The sequence below is a fragment of the Phragmites australis genome, chromosome 12 (assembly GCF_958298935.1).
Source record: "Phragmites australis chromosome 12, lpPhrAust1.1, whole genome shotgun sequence".
NCBI lineage: Eukaryota > Viridiplantae > Streptophyta > Magnoliopsida > Poales > Poaceae > Phragmites > Phragmites australis.
Window position 1 is genome coordinate 19,024,453 of NC_084932.1, and position 21,981 is coordinate 19,046,433.

Below are 21,981 nucleotides of genomic sequence, written 5' to 3' on the forward strand. Positions count from 1 at the left end.
AAGAGCAAGTCCAAGTATGTACTAAAATGTTTGGACTTCTCGCTCTCTTTCTTTTAAACGATGTGCTTGAACTCGCTCTCTTTCTTTTGAACGATGTGCTTGAACTCGCTCTTGAGATGCCACTTGATCTCAGCCGTCGGATGCTGAGCACGTCGGCTCACCACACGCGTACCGTGAGTCGTCCGCCACTTCACAGTGACACGTCACCGTGTCAGTAATCCAGCAGAGAACTCAAAATCTGGCAAAATCTAGGGGCTTTTCCGCAATAACAGCCAACAAAGCCCACGGTTCCCGGTTCCCAGTTCCCACTGCCCAACCCCTCCAAAACCCCTTTCCTTCTCCCCTCCCCACAAACCCTCCTTCCCCTCCCCGCCCCGCCCTGCCCGCGTCCTCTCCGGCCGCGCGCCGCCGGCGACCGCCGGATCCCTCGCCGCCGGTGAGATCCCCCTCCCGCCGCCCCTAACCCTCCTCCTCCTAGGACCCTCTCCGTTTCCCCGCGCGCTCTCCTCCGCTCCATCGCGGCGACGACCCTAGCGCGGCGGCCGTTCGTGCGGTAGATTGAGTAGGATGCTTCCGTGGGGAGTTCCGGGTGCATGAGCGACGAGGCTGGGTGCGATTCTGTGCGTCTTGTGTGCCCGTGCTCGTTGGGCTAGGAGTCCCGTGGGTCTGTTGTGCTCGTGTCTCCGTTCATCGTGTTGGTACTGGTTGCGCTTTGTGGCTGTGGATGTGCAAATTTTGATTGGGTTGGATAGATTTGGATGTCAATTCCACAGGGCGCATGCGTTTTTCTTTATGATGGGGATTGGAGGACATCTCGTGGCTTTTCATGGCCCGTTGTCAGGTTGTTTTCCCTGCATAATAGTAACAATTCCTGCATTTTAGAAATTTAGAAGTTTATCTTGTCGGTTTCAATCCTTTTGTTCTTCCTGCCTGTTTGATTGTTGAAGCAATGACACCAACTGTTTTAGTTGTGATTGTTAGTTCGCACCAACGGATGTAGTTGTTGCTGTTAGAAAAATAAGCCACCAGCGAAAGCAACGGATAGATTTACCGAGATGATACACATGATTACAGACGACACCAGAGGCACAGTGTTTGTTAACGAGGTTTAGCCAAAGTCTACATCTCCGGAGCATGACCACGAGCACTCCTCCCTAATTAGCAACACCGGCCGCTTCCCAGGGTTCCCGTAGACTTACTATCCCCTGCGAATCTGTCACTATGCCGTCATGGTTACAAACAGCGGGCCTCCTCTCATATTTATGAGGAGGCCTGGATATAGGAGTCCTAATAGGTTTCCACTAGAGTCCTACTAGGATTCTATCTTGTACCACTAATACAACATAAAGTCCTATATGTAACCAACTCCATACAATTATTCGACACATATCCAAGAAACTCCACCTTGGCAAATAATCTGTCATCTTGAAGTCGTCATGCGCGAACCTCTATGTACATCGGACTTGAGTTGTCACCTTTGCCGCTCAACGAGAGCTGCCTGATGAGTTTTACTCAGACTCACCGCCTTCCAGAGACTCTGCTATCCCTACAACTTCAGTCTCCATGACTCCACCTGCAACTGAGCATCTTTCTCTTCTATCAACACAATCTCTTTAAGCGAAATCAGATTCCTCTTTAGCTTTGACACGTGTCTGACTCCCCGAAGCACACAACTCCATTATAGATCTTGATTTTGATAGTACCTTACTCCAACAGCACGGTAGCCTGCATCGTCACATAAGTAGATACAACTAGAATCGCCAGATTCCCTGTTAGGCATCACATGAAAAAACCAACTGAATCTGATATCCACGCTCCCAATTGACTGCTTCTTGATACTGAGAAATCCAATGTTGCTTTCCGAGCCACACATAGAAATTGCCACACTAGCATTGCTCTTTCACCTGACTGTTTAGGTTACGATTCTCCGACGTCTTACACCGTAGCCTCCTGCAGTCCCAGACCAACCAGATTACTGCAGCTGCAAGTAAAGATCTCCACAATCTCTACTTCCTTCCAATTCAGCCCTTGAAGCTTCTTCACGCCCATCGATCCACACTTCAGAAACCCGTACGTGTACAACTCGAATTGATCCGTGCCCTTGCTGATTTGGAAACACGCAAGCTCTCTCCAATGCCATCCTGCATCCTGTGCTCGCGCCACGTGTTGCCACGCTACAGAGAATAACCACCACTAGCCCTCACGCTCCTATATCGCTATTGCCAGTCTCTTCATCTCTGCCACCGCGGTATGACTGGCCTATTGCCGCTAGCTTGTCCGCCCTGCATCACAGTATGTTCACCCTCCAAGTGAACTATCTGCCAGCCTTCATTGGACCGTCTGCCATGTGCCCGCAAACTGTCCGGCCACCACTGTCGAACTCTCATCAGTCGTCATGTGTATCACGACCAAACACCATCGACATCCGATGCTCATCACCGAGCACCGCAACACCGGCCTGAGGTTTGGTCAACCGGTCGACTGCCTCTCCTCCGCCTGGTGCAATATTCATCAGCGTCTCTGTGACCTCCTGTCGCGCTCCAACACCTGCGCACCTCGTGCACGGCCACACGACACGACTTGTCACCTGTACGCTAATCCATCCAGCGACTGACCAAAACTACGATCTCATCTCACTGAACACCAGACTAATCACCCTAGTCTGGTGGCCTAGCGCGAGCACACGGAGGCAGTAGCAAGAGGCGGCTCGGCCTGTGGTGTGCTCGGCAAGGCGGCTTGGACGGCTGGTCTGGGTGCACGGTCCTGCGGGTGAGGCTCATCTAATGGCAGGGTGCGTGGACCAAAGTGCGGCATGGCATGATGGCTGCTTGATTAAAAGAATCATGCATGCATGCATGTGCCATGCGAGGAGGCTGCATGCGAGATCGGTATTAAAAAAGAAAAAGGAATGCATGCAGATTCACATGTTGCATGTGAGAGGATCTCATAGGTGGTTCGATCCAATTTGGACTCTACGTTTTGGCGGTGCGTGACAGACCCGGACACGTGTGGTTGAGAGGCATTCGGGTGGAGGACCTGGTGGACCAATGTGTGGACAGGAGTCTAGATCGGATGACGCTGAGCCGTGCGGGAGCTTGGGCGGCTCGAATGGGCGTGCGTCAGTGGAGTCCGAGTCGGTAGGCTCCTGTACTGACTAGGATTTGGTCCATGTGGCAACCAGATGCATGCGCTCACATGACCTGGCAGAGTGCTGGAGAGGTCCAGACGTTCCACGGTGGAAGAACAGTACAGACGGAACTGTACAGCTGGTGGACTCGGATAGTTTCAAATTTAGAGGCCATGGGAGCCTAAGCACGCGCTGAGACCGTTGGGAGATGGTGTCAGGTCGGGTACGCGTGGCTTCTGAAGGTGGGCAGAGTCTGGTGACGCACGTGGTCTCGTGGGTTGTATAGGGCGGTTTGACGACGATAAGCGGGTTCAGTAACGGATCCGGACAGACAATTATTCGACACATATCCTACAGTTGCTATTGGTACTTCTCTGTCAGTGGTAAAGGTGTTGGGTCTGCAGGGTCATGCACTCTTAGGATTTCTTGGGGTGCGTGCAAAGTACATACTAGTACCAAAGTTCTGTGCCGGCAATCTATTATATCTATTTAGTTGTAACATGGCCTTTGTTAAAATTCAACTCCTTCCCCAATTTAGGATGAACTTGTAATCTTGTGCAGCATTTTGGATGCACATATCAGGATGCTTTGCTGTCTTCTCTTGCTTTAACCAGTTCACTGCTTTATATTGTTCCATTGCTGCAATAGTGTAACCAACCATGGTGATTTTTTTTATTTTTAGTTCAGGGTCCAGATGTTAGTTGCAGAGGTGCTCAGAGCAGGAGCGTACATCTCTAGGTTTTCTCGACATGCACACAAAGTATATACATACTAGCAAAATGGATCGTGGTAGCCTTTATCTTGTAACATGCTTTTCCGTTATAATAAAGTACAGCTTCTTGACTTGTAGGACAAGACCTACAAGTCAAGAAGGATCATGTGGACTGTACTTTGTGGAACAAATTGTAGGAGAATATTACTGAACACCTGTTTTGTGGATGCTTTCATTGACTTTTGATGGTTCTGTACCTTTTCTTTTTTCCCATTTTAGTAGAGTTTTCGAAAACATGATGACTTATGCATACAGTTGCTTGTATTAAATTCTGGAAAATACCGGGGCCTTTGCAGTTTAAATTCTGTTTACATTTCTGTATGATTTAATTTGCAATGGTTGATCAAATTCCCCGCTTATATTCTGCTCCCTCAAATTCAGGCTACAAGATCTTCCAGCATTGGTTGTTCACCCATTTCTCGATTTAAAATCCCTCAATTTCTGGACGTGCGCAGAAAACTAAAGTTTGAGTGCTTTAATCAATCCCGACTAATAGCGATGGCTACAACTCCCACCAGTGGTGATTCACAGAATGGTCCTCAGAGAAACTATCAGGTCATTGTTGCTGCCACTCATGACATGGGCATTGGGAAGGATGGGGTCTTGCCATGGAAGCTTCGTGGTGACCTTAAATTCTTCAAGGAGCTTACACTAACTACATCTGACCCCGCCAAGAAGAATGCAGTTATAATGGGAAGGAAAACATGGGAGAGCATACCTGTTAAGTCAAGGCCATTGCCTGGTCGTTTGAATGTCATACTTACTCGATCTGGTAGTTTTGATTTTGCAACAGTAGAAAATGTTGTTATCTGCGGAAGCATGAACTCTGCCTTAGAACTGCTAGCATCAACTCCATATTGCTTATCGATTGAGAAAGTTTTTGTAATAGGGGGTGGACAGATACTGAGGTGAGTTATTACCTTTTGCAGGAACATATTGTGCATGTACTATGTTGCATGTAACTGTGTTGCAATGCTAATCACCCTTCTTGAAAATCTTTATGTAGGGAGTACCTTAATGGACCTGCATGTGAAGCCATCCATCTAACTGACATTCAGTCAAGCATTGAGTGTGACACTTTCATTCCTCCATTGGACTTCTCGGTGTTCCAGCCATGGTATTCATCCTTCCCGGTGGTAGAAAGCAACATTAGGCATTCTTTTGTGACCTTTGTTCGTGTTAGAAAATCTGCGGCAGAAACTCAGGTCTCAAATGGCAAGGAATCAACTGAGGTTGATACCAAGAATGACAAGTTTGAAACTGAGAATTTCTCTTTTCTTCCCAAGATGATATTTGATCGTCATGAGGAGTATCACTATCTCAATCTTGTTGAAGATATTATAAGGACTGGTGTTCAGAAAAGTGACAGGACAGGAACAGGAACATTGTCAAAATTTGGTTGTCAGGTACTTCTCCTTAACTTTGTATATTTAATGTGATCAACCATGAAAATATAATTTGTCTTTCTTTTGCTTATTAGATGCGGTTCAACTTAAGGAAAAACTTTCCCCTGTTGACAACAAAGGTACGTAAACATATATACTTGTAGTTTTGAAACTTAACAACACTAAATCAGCACATGCAGTAGAAATGAATAGCGTGTTGTTTATTTTTGTTGAATCATCTAGTTAGCTTAGTTATTGTCTATACAAGATATCTATAGCACATACTAGGTGAAAATAAGATAGCCATATTGTACGAGACTATGAGTTGCCACATGTGATCCTGCACTGCATTGTCTTTGTATAGGTCTTGGCTACTGCATTTCTCTTGTTGTTCTACAAGTCTTACACAGATGACAGTATTTGCGGATCCAGTGACATTCTGTTCAAGCATATTACCACATTGTAATGCTCTGTGTTCTATACTACCTTTAAAACTTTCCCCTTGACATGTGTATAAAGAGCTTTAAGGCTTTTCCCTTCTCTTTAACTTCAGAATTTCAAACAAAGGAGTTTGCATAATTATGTTACCATCTTTAGCTACTATTGATCACTAATGTAATTACATGTGCTCTTTACCAGAAGGTATTTTGGCGTGGTGTTGTCGAAGAACTCATGTGGTTCATCAGTGGCTCAACAAATGCTAAGGTGCACATGCTCAAACATTTCGCTGGATCTATTGCTGTCATAAGCCTAATTTATGCAATACACTGGGTTAATGTTGATGTTTATACTTTAGTCTATATCCAGAGCCCACAGGCCATGATGCTTATGCCATTTTACTTGTAGTATACAAATCTAGTCATCTTTGTTCATCCTACATGTCCAGGCACAAACAAGTTCCGTTTACAAGTCAAAGCAATTTTGATAAACCTCATGCAACTTGTTTTCTAGAATTATCTACTCAAGTCCCTTCATTTTGAAATACCCGCTAGTGCCTGCTGTCATCTTCTCTTCAGTAAATCAAAATATTACAGAAATTATGTGTACTTTGCAAAATCTTTTCTGGCGCTGGATTAATTAGTGAATATTTGTCAATATTATCCATTGGATGTCAAACAAATTGCCCCCAGTTTGAAAACATTTGACAATCCATGATAAGAATTTACTTCTGGACACCATATCCTTTATCATAAAGGTGAAAACTCTATCTGATTTTGTTAGCGTGGTGATGGTTTTGCAAAACAGAGAGAATTTATAGGGGTTATTGCCAACGATATTTGTACACAGGGTTTATTAAGATCACTCTTAACTTAGTTTCTTTCTAAGATATATATACTTTTGATTCAAAATTTTAAATAATAGCCCTTATTCAGCACTCTACTTTTGATTCAATAATATTCATGAAGTTAGTTCCTGTGTCGTTTCTGTTGGGTTGGTATGTTCAACCTTTTTAGCGCTTGGGGCAGCAGCCACTGTTACTAGTTATTTAGGCTCCATTGAAATGCTAGATTTTTTTTTCTCAATTTCTGAGGGAATTGAACTGTTTCCTCAAAATTCTTGTATTCCAAACATGCCCTTAGTTTTCTCACATTAGGTTTATGTGCTTATCATGAATTTGGTATGCTGATATATCATATTCAATTTTTAGGTTTTACAAGAGAGAGGTATTCATATCTGGGATGGCAATGCTTCAAGAGAGTATCTTGACAGGTATCTCCTGGATATAAGTTGCTAGGAATGGACATTACGGCCATTTTGATTCTTGAGTCCTAATCTACCTGGCAATGTTTTCTAGTGTTGGCTTGGCACACAGGGAGGAAGGTGATCTAGGTCCAGTTTATGGGTTTCAATGGCGACACTTCGGTGCTGAGTAAGCTTACATTGTTCTCCCTGCCTCCCTCACTCCTTCCCTCTCCATGTGTTTCTAACTGGAAGTGACATATTTGGCAGATATACTGACATGCATGCTGACTATACTGGAAAAGGTTTTGATCAGCTAAGGGATGTGATTGACAAGATCAATAATAATCCTGACGATCGGCGAATAATTTTATCTGCGTGGAATCCGTCAGATCTCAAAAAGATGGCCCTTCCTCCTTGCCATATGTTTGCGCAAGTTAGTATAGTTTGTCTAGCATCAAGTCCATGTTATGCATCTTCGTACTGATTCATTATAATTTGACAATCAGTTACTTACATTTTTTATTACAGTAGAATGACAAACATAAATTTTGCTGTGCTAGCGATTTTTGCAAGAGACAACAAAACACATTGCTTGCTTATTTACGTGTGATAGCTCTACCAACTAAGAGCACATGCATTCTACCTCTTACAAAATTTGCCTTCCAGTTTTATGTTGAGAACGGCGAGTTATCCTGCCAAATGTATCAACGCTCTGCAGACATGGGACTTGGTGTTCCATTCAACATCGCATCATATTCTCTTCTCACATACATGATTGCTCAAGTTTGCGGTACGTTCTTATATACCTTATTGTATGATTCCCGCTTACCTCAATGCTTATTGTGCACCTTAATACAGGCCTTCTTTGTTGTAGTGTATAACAGTGTGCTAATTTTGATTAGTTCCACTGGGAGACATTTTGTTGTGGACTTTAGAAATTTTTTCTCCTTACAGTCGCAACAATTCTTCATGAATTATGCTGTTTGCCATACTATACACACCAGAGTTTGAGTCTATATTCTAAATGGTTGTGAGATGTCAAGGATGTGTGATGTCTATATTCTAAATGGTTGTGTAACACAAGAGTTGAGTCTATATTCTAAATGTTTGCGTAACACATTCTGAGATAATATATTTGATGCAAGAATGTGCGATGTCATCCTGTATGTTGTCCCTTTGTTTTTTAGTATGTTTGTAGTATCTAACCGACAATAACTTGGGTAACTTATTCTGCAAACTCTCCCTTTGTTTTTTAGTATGTTTGTCGCATCTAACCGACAATAACTAGGATAAATTATTCTGCAAACTCTCCCTTGTGTTTAATGTTGCAAGATGCTCAATAATCTTATCCAGTCATATACTCTTTCCTGTATCAATTGTTTCTTCGTTCTGCAGACCTTTCCCCTGGTGATTTTGTCCATGTTATTGGGGATGCTCATGTCTATAGAACTCATGTTCGAGCTTTGGAGGAGCAGATTCAGAAGATACCTAAACCATTTCCAGTGAGAAATTCCTAACAGACCTATTACAAATAAAATAAAAATTTGCAGATAAAAAGAAGATGGTTTTGGTGCTTTTTGTGGAAATTTTGATGCATATGTATCTGTTAAATTCTATGTTGGTCTTATATGCAGATTTTGAAGATAAATCCTTCAAAGAAGGATATAGATTCTTTCGTGGCATCAGACTTCAAGCTGGATGGCTATGATCCTCACCAGAAGATAGAAATGAAAATGGCAATATAGTGGTAACATTCTGTCGTTGCTACTGATAGATAATCTTTTTCTTTTGTCATTCTAAGTTTGTTTACTCGCTGGTATAAGACTAGAAGTGCCAGTGCTTCTGGCTGTTAGTAGTGCATTGAGCTGGATCTTATCCATCAGTGTACTGCTCTTTTAGTCCATGATATTAGAGTTGTGCTGGAAGTGTACACTGGCCTTTTCATCCATGATAACTCATCACCCACAATCCTGATTACCAAGCTAGAACAAGCAGCATATAGACTACTAATTTTTTTGCTACATATACAAAGTACAAGCATTGCTTTCCCTTGACTTCCGTTGTACCCTTCAATTTCGCAGGTTTCGCAGGTGGCTCAGCTGGAGCCTCTGTCAATGAGCTTGGGAAATTACTCGGACCACTATTATAAGTAAATTAACCGAACATCGCACTAGCCTTTTTTCGGTGATGGTGCTGAATGTTCATTGGGAGACGTTCTCCGCCTATTTGCAATTATGGTTTGGTTGTGGAACCGAACTTTACAAAACTGGCTCCCCTTTTATTTGGAAGCCAGCAGTGATGACTTTGTGAGCGAGAGCTGCTTTGGGTACACCCTGTTGGAAGGGCCAACTGGTGTGTGCCCCGTGAGACCCATGTAACTCAAATCGTTTGCTTGTTAAAACTCCATACTGTCTGGTATCTGGTTGTCTACATCACATGTGCGCTGATTATATTTCAGCAGAAGACAACGGCTTGCAGGTTTTTTAAGCTGAAGCTCTGCTGCACCTTTTCTTCTGTTGTGGCGGAGAAATGTGACTGCCGTGCTTGACGAAGGCACTAAAAATGGCTGCGCTTGCAGTTGGAATAAAAATGAAATCTGGAACCTTCCTTTTTCAACGTTAGTATTAAGCTGAAGCCAGGCCAACTAAAAACCGTGCTGCTCTTGCAACGTGCAGAAGCTAGCATGGTTGGCTTGGTCCGATTTTCGGGCTCGACCAGGTAGGCTGAGCGAAGGGACCGGTACGATGAGATCTGTTTGGAGCGGAGGAATTGACTTGACCAGTACGCTGAGATATGTTTGGAGCGGAAGAATTTCATACGCGAGAACAAGCATTTCTTCCGTTCTGTCCCGGTTCCCTCTTGTCAGGATACAGAACCTCACTCATCGGAGTAGTTTTCGCATGGGAAGCGAATATGGCTTTTGCCTCGTCAAGGCAATCACGTTGTTCCATGCGAGGGGATGTTGGAGGTTGGAGCACGCACGGCCGCTGCCAAGGGACGCACTCTCGGAGTAGGGAGGGCACGAGCGAGAGTTGGGACGCCTCCTCTCCGATGCAGCCGAACGGAAGTTGGTTGTTGCCTGCTGGCCCTTGGACGGACCGAGCAGCCACAGCCAGGCAACTTCGGCCGATTGGTCCAAGCTGCAGAAAGGGAATATAAAATTTTCGAGGGGCTGAAGGGATAAAGAATTGCCCTGTGTAGTGCAGCCTGCCCCGCCCAAAGATGTCTAAATGACCGTGTTTACTGGGCGCACGATCCAGGCACGGTCCAAGCCGAGGCGAGATGGGTCGGGTCGGCACGGTATGAGGTTATAGGTCGTGCTTGGACTGAGCGCGCGGCATTGTCAGCCACGGACACGACACGGCTAGTCACGATCCGGTCCGGCACGTATGGGTCTGACTATTTTCTAGTTTCTATTTATTTTTTAATTTGGAGTTATTTTTTATGTATTTTCTATATTTTTATCTATTTTCTGTATATTTTAAATTTTGTAGCTATTTTTTTATTTTATCGAGCCGACTGTGCCGATAAGCCGTCCGTGTGCCGTTGGGCCACCTATGGTGCCGTGCCCGTCGGACCGGTCGTGCCGCCAAATCGCAATCGTACCCAAACTGACCCAACAAGACACGATGGCCGACGGATTGTGCCGTGAGCTGAGGAGGAGGCATGCAAACCAGCATGACACGATCCTTTACCGTAATCGGGCCGTTCGAGACGTACTGTAGCTGAACCTGTAACAAACCAACCCGAATGATCCATTTGACCATCTCTGCTTTCGCCCTTTGACCGCCTCGACCAGTCCGCCCGCCCCGGAGCCAGCGGGCAGTATGGATGCTGCAGGGAAGGCTATTTTACTGCGAACACCTTGAGTTCATCTGGATTCTGCTATTTGTCTTAGTCTTATTTCTTCCTTTTAGGATTACAAGGATTAGTCTTATTCCTCCTGCTGGGGGGAATTATGAACGGGCGTTAATTTACTTCGACCTAAGTGATATTTGCTCAACCGGTTATTTATTTTTACGCGGACCTTGGGCGTTTTCTCTAATGAAATTTAAGTTGAGAGAATGAGTCGCAGCTGGCTCGTACGCAAGGAGTGGCTGGATGGACCTATTCCGCGAAAATGCAAACCATTGAACCCATTGCGACGAACATCACCTTCTGAGAATATCTTCATGACACGAATTTTGCATGGGTTCTTCAAGCAACTGCATTTCAACCAATCGACGCTTGCTATCGGGTATAAATGGAAGTAGTTGGCCGGTACTCATTGTGAAGCTATGATACTGCATATTCTTGTCATCATTTCTTGCAGTCGGGTACAAATAGGCAATATTGCTTTACCGTACGCCCGTGATGCTATACTTTTTTTATTTCGAAGAGGGCATTAATGAATTATATTAAAGTGATGACAATGATTACAACATGGTATTACAAAAAGATCTTGGAGACTAAGTTATATAAACATAGGCTATAATTCTCATCTTCAAGTTGACACGTATCTCCATCACCTTAGGATCTCGTCGAACCTGCGAGAGCACGTGAAGACGAAGAACACTGAGGACAAGACATACAAGATTTACCAAAACAAAATAAAAAGGTTCCAAACCTTGGATCACCGCAAGAGATGTGTGCAGACGAGCGCAACCTCAATACTAATCAACTCTAGCATGCGCAAGAGTGTAACATCTTGAATTTTAGCATATTAATTAATTACAAATTTCTCTTCAAATTAAAACTTTTTATGATTAATTAAGCTAACTAAAATCAAAGAATTATGTATATGAATATATATATATATATATATACTTGTATGTATATATTCATATATGTTAGTTTGGCTAAGAATTTCAAAATGCACTACGATAATTTCTAAACTTCTCCGTGCATTGAATTGGTTCATACACATTGATTTGAGGTTTTTATGGCTCTTTGTGTGGAGATTTGAAATTGAATGTCTCTAAATTTCAAATCTACTATTAGTTTTCCTTCAACTCAAATCAAAATGAATTTAAATCCTCTCCTGAATCTCAAAATCCAATCCAATCCATTTTATTCAAATTGAATCTTTGCAATCTAGTTTCAATTCCAAATAATTTTATTCGAAACATCAATAAATCTCATTTCAATTCAAATATATTCAATTGAATCATCCAAATCCGATCCATTTCATATTACTCAAATTGAACTTTTACAAGTCAAGATCAAATTCATTTTCATTCATTGATTTGTCATACATACTCTCTCACTCTCTCTCTCTGTGTTACTACACGGCCACCAGCCACCCAGCACCAGCAGCTAAAGGGATCGGTGACGTCCTAATATGGGGTGAATTAGGATATTTAAAACTATTTTGGCTCCAAAAATAACATAAGATAAACCTATATCAAATTCTATCTAGATGTACTCTAGATTTATCTAGTATGTCTACTCTACTGATCAAAGCACTTGCAATCTATCTAAGAAGGTAAATTGAAAAATTGTAAATATGAAAACGTAAATGAGGTAGAGAGAGCAAACTCGGCATAAGGATTTTTTTCCCCCATAGTATCGATGGCATGAATGTCACCCCTAATCCACATTGAAGCTCCACAAAAAATATGCTCTCGGTCGGCACCCGATCACGACCTTTGAGCCACCAAATCACAAAGACAAGACCTCCTCCCGAATGAGCCACCAAGGCAAAGTCTCACCACTAGCCACTCTTCCGGTTCCTTGCCATCGTGATCACTTCGGAGCTTAAGCCACAAAGGTAAGGGTCCCCGCATCCTCACACAATCGCCTTACCATCGCTTCACACCAAGTCGAAGGGTCAACACCGGATCAAGCTTGCTGACAAGTTAACAAGACTCCAAGGTGCTTGCGTATCAAGAGGTACACTGTTGGATCACTCCTTGATCCACTCTCTAGGCAGCAATCACATAGCAACACACTCTCTATGCCTATAAACACTAATCACTCTCTAATAGTGTGCTTAATCGTCTTGGATGATCACTTTAAGCACTTTGGTGGCTTGAATGTCTTCTCAGGTGTATATGAACTTCTCAGGACTTCAATAGCACGTCACACCATCAAATGACTGAGTGGAGGGGTATTTATAGCCTTAAATCCGCGCACTAGCCGTTAATCCAATGGCTTAGAAAAGTTGTCAACACCGGTGTTAACAATAGTACTAACATCGAATCATCCAGTGAGTACACTCTCACAAACTAGTCGATGAAACCCTCCACTCAAGCCTTTTTGAACACCGGATTATCCTGTGATGACTTACTGAACACCGGACAAATACACCGAATTATTCTATGTGCATATGTTCATTTTGGAGCTCTCTGAAAATAATAGTCCGGTGTGTTTATTTTATGAACATTGGATCATCCGGTGAGTATAGCAGAAGAAACTATTCGTTAGAACCCACTTAGACTCATCTATGAACACCGAATTATCCTGTGATAACTTACTGAACACCAGACACATGCATCGGATTATCCTATATGCATATGTTCATTTTAGAGCTCTCTAGCAATAATTGTCCTGTGTGTTCATTTTATTAACACCAGATCATTCGGTGAGGCAAAAGACTCCACTTCAAACTTTCTGTGAACATCAGACTGTTTTTCATTGTTCTCACTAGATTATCCGGTGTAGCATCAGACTAATTTTGATGCGAGCACTGGATTATCGGGTCAGGTAAATTTTAGCAGAACAACGTTATGTATTTTGGGCATAAGTTTTCACTTCGAACTCCGATTTTGATGATCTTGGACTCTATAGAAAGCTTGTAAAAATCTCTACAAGATTATATAGAAATCCATCCCATTTGATCACATCAAAATTGAATAAGTCCAATTCATTCATTTATTTGTTCCGGCTTCGGTGAATTTTCTTTTGTTGTATTCATGAGACCTACTAAAGCATATACTTGACAAGCATTAACTATATTGTCATTAACCACCAAAATCACAATCATAGCCTAATAGGGCCATTTTCGCTACAGCAATAGCCAAAGATCACCGCGCCGCCACTATCCTCCTATGTCACACCATAGCACTGGTGTTCACTCCTCTGATATTTTTAGCAGGCAACCAAAACTAACTTGCCCTTCTCCTCCCTTCGTTCACCTGTAAGCCTTTGCTCCTCCTCTCCCCACCATACATACACACCTACACACAATCATAGCACACACAAGCATACACAAGTGACAGCAACAACACGGGTCCCAACACTGCCTCCTCCACCGCCGTGCTATGACTCATGCACGCGCACGCTCGGCCGCACTGCCATCGAGCTGGGTCCATGCCATTCGAGCTCGCATGCGCCATTGTCCACTGCAGCCATGTAACAGTGCCGTCTAGCCGCTACGCGACCGTCCCAGCCTCCCCGCGCATGTCGTCGTGCCGCTGCATTGTGCTCTACGCCGCTGAGTCGCCATGCTTGACCTCCTCCAGCCACCACCATCTCGACCAACACCACAATGAGCTTCCCCTCTTGCCTCACCCTCGACACCCTCCTCTGCCCCTCCTACGCTGTGCCGTCCTACCCGCATGTTGTTGCCGCTGCACCCTTCGCTCCCCTGCACAAGGTCGCCGCGTTGCACCTCCATCCTTTCATAGCTAGGCCTTAAGCCGAGCCGCAGTCGTGCTGCCACTCGTGCATCCTCCTACGCCACCGTCTCGATCGCCATCGTGCCATGCATGCCTCTCCCACACCGTGTACACGCACCGCACTGTAGCGACACTCACACTATGTCGCTCCGCTGACCCCGGTCATGCTCTAGCCTGCGCCGTCACTCCAGTCTTCTCTCCACCGTCCCGACCTTCCTCTCTATTGGTCCGCACCGTCGCGCCACCCTCGCATCGTTGGCTCATGCTAACACTTGGCCGAAACCTTCTCCACCGCGCCGCTGACTTGCCTTCCTCTCCATCCAGCCGAGAAAACCCGCCGCTCTTTGGCCTTCATCTCTCCCGGTACCCCATCCCCGTATCCAGTCGCGCCAGCCTCTTGGTCGAAGTTCACCGCCAGCAAGTTCGGCCCGTCTCCATCTCCACCGCCGTCTTCTCCCCTGGCCGATCATCTCCATTTGGGCTCCCACTCCCTCACTCCGGTCTCCCTCTCCCTCCCTCCCTCCCTCCCTCTCTCTCTCTCTCTCTCTCTCTCTCTCTCTCTCTCTCTCTCTCTCTCTCTCTCTCTCTCTCTCTCTTCCCCTGAGCGCCTCACGGCCGCACCAACCTTATCTCTTGGCCTCACCTCCCCTCATTGCCTTGTGGGCCCGTTGGCCGGACCGGCCCACAAGTCCATGGTGAATCAACCACCCGAGCTCCCCTCCGGTCCACCGGCCTATACACCACGTTCACCAAACAATGTAGCCCACCAACCCATGGCTCCGGTCTACCGTGGAGTCCACTCACAAATCTCCCTCCGGTTCACAAATCCATGGACCAAGTTCGTAGAATAGTGTTCTTTTCTAATTTCTAGGATTTCTTTTACGGCAAATGTTCTGTTGTCTATAAATCCTTCGTTTCAACTCTGATTTTGATGATTCTTTTGCTGAAATTCATCTAAATTCGAGATCTACCTGTCTATCGCAGTGTGATATCCTTTAGGGCCGATTTGGCTTTTCATTTGGTGTTAATTGTTTCTTCTCTAGTAGTCCACTATTGATCGTAGTCGCGTTTGCAGAATCAGAAGACTTCGTGGAGAATGTGGAAGATCCAAACTTTGACCAAGATTTTGAAGCAGACTTCGGAGAAGGCAAGTTCTATTTTCTTGATCATATTAAACCTATATTTTCAAATAATCTACATAATCAATTAAAGCTAGACTTATTATCACATGTGCTATGTATCGCGTTTTCTTCAAACTACTTATAGTAGCTAATCCTATCAACACTGTCATGCCTTACATGTCATCATCCAGAATACATATCACTCTAGGAGTACTGTTATTAAATATATTAATGATGGACGCCGCCTTGATATCTAACATGCTTAGGATGGAATACACCTGTTCGTAAATGTTGCTTTTAAAATACGTCTCTTCAGAGATATCGATTAACTGTTATCAATGATAACTCATATACCATGAATCTTTGATTGTTATAAATTCTGTGATGGTTGTGAAATCTTTGATGTTGTGTGGAATATGGCAGGAAATGTATAAAAATAGGTGAAAACTGTTTTGACGGGAGCAAATGGGATAGTCCTCAGAGTTGGAGGCCATCTCATACGTTGGGGGTTTGAGGTGATACTCATTGCCAACACTGAAGATGCCTGCCCCGGCCACTTAAACACCATGTGCTCCATGTGTTTCATGATGCTATACTTTTTAATCACTTACGAATTGATTATGCATATTCTTTTCATCATTTCTTGTGTAGCTAGTTGATGGTGGCTATTTCAATGATATTTTCATAGCAAAATTTGCCACATGACACTCAAAATGTTTGGCTTTTGCTGAAAGATATAAAAAATCTGATCTTTGCTGTTTGACACTAAAAAATTGTGTATAGTTGCTAAAGGACACAATTTAGTGTCTTTTTTTTTAGCAAAGATCAATTTTTTTCAACATTTGTTGCTGGACGCTACATTGTGTCTAGCAACAAATGTATACAATTTTGTAGTATCATACAATAAAGATTAGTTTTTTTAAGTGTCTCTCGGCAGAAGCCACATATTTTGAGTGTCATATGGCAAATTTTTCTTATTTTCATCCAAGTCCAATCTGATGACTTAAGAGCGAAAAAGAAAAAAAAAATCGACAGAAGGTCTACAATTTTCTTAAAAACCTATTTCTTGAATTACCCCAAACTCCAAAGACCCAACCAAAATCCCAAACCATATTTCTATCTCTTACACCTATTTCTTCACAAGACTCGTCTAATATAGCGTTAGAGAGCGATTACCGCTGATATAGATCTCTCACATATCAACGCACATGTAAGTGACAGCTGTCCTGACATACCGGTTCCCCATCTTCTCCTCCCCTTCCCTTCCCCACTCTCCTCTCCACCGCCACCTCGTCGCCGGAGGCAAACCCTAGCTAGCGCCTCCGCGCCCCACCAAAACCCAGCCCTAGCCGCCGATGGACTCCCCGGCGCCGTCCCCGCCGCGGTGGCGCAGTCCCTCCGCCACGCATCGGGCTTGCGAGCCTCGCCACCATGGGCCAGAACCTCGCCCTCAACATAGCCGAGATGGGCTTCCCGATCTCCGTCTACAACCGCTCGCCCGCCAAGGTGGACGCCACGGTCTCCCGCGCCGCGTCCGAGGGCGCGCTCCCCGTGCTGGGCCACCGCGACCCGCGCGGGTTCGTGCTGTCGCTCGCGCGCCCTCGCACCGTGGTGCTCCTCGTCCAGGCGGGCCCCGCCGTCGATGCCACCATCGACGCGTTGGCCCTCTACCTCGACGAGGGCGACGCCATCGTCGACGGCGGCAACGAGTGGTACCAGAACACGGAGCGCCGCATTGAGGAGGCCGCGTCGCGCGGGATCCTGTACCTCGGGATGGGAGTCTCCGGCGGCAAGGAAGGCGCGCGGAACGGGCCCTCGCTCATGCCCGGCGGGCACGTCGAGGCCTACAACAACATCAGGGACATCCTCGAGAAGGCAGCGGCGCAGACGGAGGACGGGGCGTGCGTCACGTTTGTTGGGCCCGGCGGCGCTGGCAACTTCGTCAAGATGGTGCACAACGGGATCGAGTATGGTGATATGCAGCTCATCGCTGAGGCGTATGACGTGCTCCGCCGGGTTGGTGGGCTGTCGAATTCGGAGATTGCTGATGTGTTTGCTGAGTGGAACCAGGGGGAGCTCGAGAGCTTCCTGGTTGAGATGACGGCTGACATATTCACTGTGGCTGACCCGCTGGATGGGAGCAGCGGTGGGGCGTTGGTTGACAAGATTCTTGACAAGACCGGGATGAAGGGCACTGGAAAATGGACGGTGCAGCAGGCAGCAGAGCTTGCGGTGGCTGCCCCCACCATTGCATCCTCCCTGGATGGGAGGTACTTGTCAGGGTTGAAGGACGAGCGGGTCACAGCCGCTGGGGTGCTGGAGGAGGGGATGCCAACGGGGCTGTTGGAAACAGTTAACATTGATAAGAAGGTGCTGGTGGATAGGGTGAGGCAGGCACTTTACGCCTCGAAGATTTGCAGCTACGCACAGGGTATGAATCTGATACGAGCAAAGAGCGTGGAGAAGGGATGGAATCTTAACCTTGCTGAGCTTGCGAGGATTTGGAAGGGTGGGTGCATCATCCGAGCAAGGTTTCTTGATAGGATCAAGAGGGCGTATGACAGGAACCCTGAGCTGACCAATTTGATTGTGGACAGGGAGTTTGCAAGGGAGATGGTGCAGCGGCAGAATGCATGGAGGTGGGTTGTGGCACAAGCAGTGGAGGCTAGCATTAGCACTCCAGGAATGTCTGCTAGCCTTTCGTACTTTGATATCTACAGGTGCAGTCGATTGCCGGCAAATCTTATCCAAGCACAGAGGGACCTGTTTAGGGCACACACCTATGAGCGCATTGACCGTCCAGGTTCATTCCACACTGAATGGACCAAGCTGGCGAGGAGGAGCAATGGTGCCATCTGAGGACTTGGATGGTATGAGCAGTGCTGTCAGTTTCTATGGGTGATATCTCTTTGTGGGTTCTCTTTGATTTCACATTGTTGTCTTTATGATTCTAGATCCGACTTGTGTACTTTGAATAATGCTGTCTTGTGCGGTTTGCACATGAAGAACGTTGTGTAGCTTCAGGTTTACTGTGGTCTTGGTACACTAAGTATTCTTAATTTTGGAATGCTCTCTATAATGCCTCTCAAATCCCAATGTTGTCTTTGAAGAGTGACTTGAAATGTGTTGAGATAGCTACTAAGAGTAGTGAATTTTGCCTAATGCCATAGTATTGAAGGTAGTTCTTCTGCAGTAGTATAACAGCACGCTACTGCCAGAGCTATTTCTAGTACCGTCATAAGTCATATATGATCTTCAAAAAATATTACGTTGACAAACCTGGTTGCCTGGGATTTCTACCTATAAATCAGTGATCCTGGCCTGGTTTGTTTTTAAAAAATATGTTGAGCGTGTGGAAGTAAAAAAGTTATAGTCCTAGGCTAGTGATATACTAGTTTTTAACCTGCGTTAGCTATGCTCATCAGAAATAACTTTCTGAAGTCTGCATAAACAACCCATTCTTTGCCAGAAAAAAATATTGCCTTATAATATTTCTATTTAGTGAAACTGGTACTTTAAGTGTATATATTATGAATTGGTACATTAAGTTCCCATGTAGTTTCTAAGACATCTAATTTGCGAATTTATAATGTTAAGTCCTCAAGCTTACTGAGAAGTTGACTTCTCACACTGAACCATGATTTTTTTGGTCGTTTAGTAATGATCTATTTTTTAATTTTTTGTTCTCTAATTTGGCTAACATAATATTCATTGAAAGAGTATAGAGATGGGGGAATACTCGGCTTGACTATTCCCATTGGAACCGGCTGGCTTATATAGTTGTACAGGGTGCTAAACTAGGTAAGAGATGAGCTATACATGGTAAGGGATCAATCTCTCTAAACTAGGAAACTACAGCTACCCTTTCTATGCATGAGGATCCTTTCTATACATGCGGATCCTTTCTATACATGAAGATCCTTTCCATATGGTCAGGATAGATATTCCAACTCCCTCCCGTAGTGTGAACTTGGAGCATCGCGAATGTTGAGACTGGAGTGAAAATCTTGGAATACCGTGGTTGGCAGACCCTTAGTGAAGATATCCATGTACTGAAGGGTTATCGGGACATGTAGAACACGGACGTCGCCGAGGGCCACCTGTTTGCGCACGAAATGCAAGTCAATCTCCACATGTTTAGTCCGCTGATGTTGGACCGGGTTTGTGGAGTGGTACACGGCGCTGATGTTATTGCTGTAGACGACGATGGCCTTGGTCAACGGGCGTCGGATCTCGATGAGGAATTGGCATAGCCAGCAAGCTTCGGCAACGGGCGATAGCTCCGTACCCTCAGCACTAGACCAGGAGACGGTGTGTTGGCGCTTGGAGGACTAGGAGATCAAGTTGTCGTCGAGGAAGATGCAGTAGCCCGAAGTAGACTTGCGAGTGTCGGGGCAGCCTGCCCAGTCTGCATCGGAGTAGATGACGAGGTCGTGGGAGGAGTTGTGGGAGAGTTGCAAGCCGTTGCTGATTGTTCCCTTGACGTATCGCAGAATGCGCTTGATCAGCAGGAAGTGTTGTTCCTGCAGATTGTGCATGTGGAGATAGATTTGCTGAATAGCATGCGTGATGTCGGGACGGGTGAAGGTGAGATACTAGAGAGCACCTTCAAGGCTACGGTACAAAGTCGGGTTGGAGACAGGAGCACCAGCTGCGGTAGCCAGCTTGAAGCGTGCTTCAATCGGCGTGGGGCCCGGGTTGCATGGAGACATGTTGGCCCGCTGAAGAATTTCCGCAGCATATTTTTCTTGAGAGAAAAATGCCGCGGGAGTCCCGACGCGCTGAGATGCCGAGGAAGTAGTGGAGGTTGCCCAAGCCGGTCATCGTGAATTCGTTCCGGAGGGCGGTGATGATCCGCTGAAGCAGGGCCGTGCTTGACGCTGTTAGGATGTTGTCTACGTACAACAGGAGGTAGGCGATGTCGGTCCCACAGTGGTGGACGAAGAGGGAGGAGTCCGTCTTGCAGCCACGTAAGCCGATGGAGACCACGAAGTCTGGAAGCGGATGTACCATACGCAGGGAGCCTGCTTCAGACCGTAGAGCGGTCTGTTGAGATGGTAGATGTAATTTGGTTTGTCGGCGTCGACGAAGCCAGAGGGCTGCTGGTAGAAGACTGTCTCCTCGAGCTTGCCGTTGAGAAAGACGTTCTTGACGTCGAGCTGGTGGATGGGTTTCTGGTGCCAGCACCATAGCCAGTTGAGTGGCTGGAGGAGTCATGTCCAGCAAGTTTGGCGTTGGTGGTGTCCACCAGAGCTGTGGAGGAGCTGGTGGGCGCACCAATCTTGAGGTCCGCATCAAGGAGAAGAGAGCGAGCCTCGAGGAATGTCGGGAACGACGTCTTTGTCTTGATGATGGTGGCATTGCTACGGAAGGGGTTGGACCAACCGCGCAACATGGTGAGGACGAGAGTGTCCTCGGACACCTTTTAGTCGAGGTCGACGGCGAAGGATTTGAGGCGCTGGGAGTAGACCAAGATGATCTGATCGCCCTGAGCCAGGCTGCGGAATTCCACCTCAAGGGAGAGGGCGTGCACTGTCCTGTTGTCGCGGAACAGTCCCTCCAGACCGGTCCAAACAGCGTGCGCAGAAGCGCTAGGCACGATGACGATAGAGAGGATCTCATCGGAGATGGACGCATAGAGCAAATAGAGGATGACGTAGTCCGTCGACTCCCAAGTGGAGATGGCGTCATTTGCCCCTATCTTGGTGTCCGGCTTGGGGGATGATCCATCGATGTGGCCCTTGGCATTGAACTCACCGACGAGAACTTGGAATAATTCGCGCCAGTGGGAGTAATTCAATGGGTGAAGCTCGAGTGAGAAGGGGATGTGCTAATGCACGTTTATGGTGGAGAGAGCGGAAGCTTGGGTGTTAGCCATGGTGAAGTAGATCAGTGCTGCTGCTGTGCAGGAGGGGGTGCAGATCTGACAGGCGAAGGAGAGGGAAGGGGAGGGGGAACTCTTAGTCTGATGCCATGAAAGAGTATAAAGATGGGGGAATACTCGGCTTGACTATTCTCATTGGAGCCGGCTGGCTTATATAGTTGTACATGATGCTAAACTAGGTAAGAGATGAGCTATACATGGTAAGGGATCAATCTCTCTAAACTAGGAAACTGCAGCTACCCTTTCTAGGGATCCTTTCTATACATGCGAATCCTTTCTATACATGAAGATCCTTTCCATACAGTCACGATAGATATTCCAACATTCATGATTAATAACATGTTCATTTATGCCAGAGCTTCTTGTGTAATATCGGATTTATGCTGTGTTAGTGATTTTACGTGTTTGTCA

General features: G+C 45.7%; 1 protein-coding gene and 1 pseudogene across 6 annotated transcripts; both read left to right on the forward strand.

The window, feature by feature from the left end:
• The first annotated feature begins 320 nt into the window (after window positions 1-320).
• LOC133886948 (bifunctional dihydrofolate reductase-thymidylate synthase-like) lies at window positions 321-9,385 on the forward strand. 6 transcript variants are annotated; one of them, XM_062326858.1, is made up of 13 exons: window positions 321-436; window positions 3,810-3,887; window positions 4,281-4,807; window positions 4,906-5,305; window positions 5,380-5,424; window positions 5,924-5,989; window positions 6,933-6,994; window positions 7,080-7,154; window positions 7,235-7,400; window positions 7,634-7,757; window positions 8,363-8,469; window positions 8,602-8,714; window positions 9,049-9,385. In XM_062326858.1, exons 2-12 carry the CDS (start codon window positions 3,822-3,824, stop codon window positions 8,710-8,712), a joined length of 1,749 nt encoding a protein of 582 aa, XP_062182842.1. In that variant the 5' UTR covers window positions 321-436; window positions 3,810-3,821; the 3' UTR covers window positions 8,713-8,714; window positions 9,049-9,385. The 6 variants fall into 6 exon arrangements, with proteins under 6 accessions (XP_062182842.1, XP_062182844.1, XP_062182847.1 ...); XM_062326860.1 differs by having other exon boundaries at window positions 9,058-9,385; XM_062326863.1 differs by having other exon boundaries at window positions 3,810-3,865.
• Window positions 9,386-16,639: 7,254 nt separating this feature from the next.
• On the forward strand, window positions 16,640-18,745 carry LOC133887191 (6-phosphogluconate dehydrogenase, decarboxylating 2, chloroplastic-like; annotated as a pseudogene).
• Window positions 18,746-21,981: the final 3,236 nt, after the last annotated feature.

Bases quoted from the DNA above. Each gene is read 5' to 3' on its own strand.
- LOC133886948 (XM_062326858.1), top strand. From the start codon at position 3,822: ATGTTAGTTGCAGAGGTGCTCAGAGCAGGAGCGTACATCTCTAGGTTT. The intron at 5,306-5,379 runs GTACTTCTCCTT...TTTGCTTATTAG, and splicing joins TGTCAAAATTTGGTTGTCAG to ATGCGGTTCAACTTAAGGAA. The intron at 6,995-7,079 runs GTATCTCCTGGA...AATGTTTTCTAG, and splicing joins TCAAGAGAGTATCTTGACAG to TGTTGGCTTGGCACACAGGG.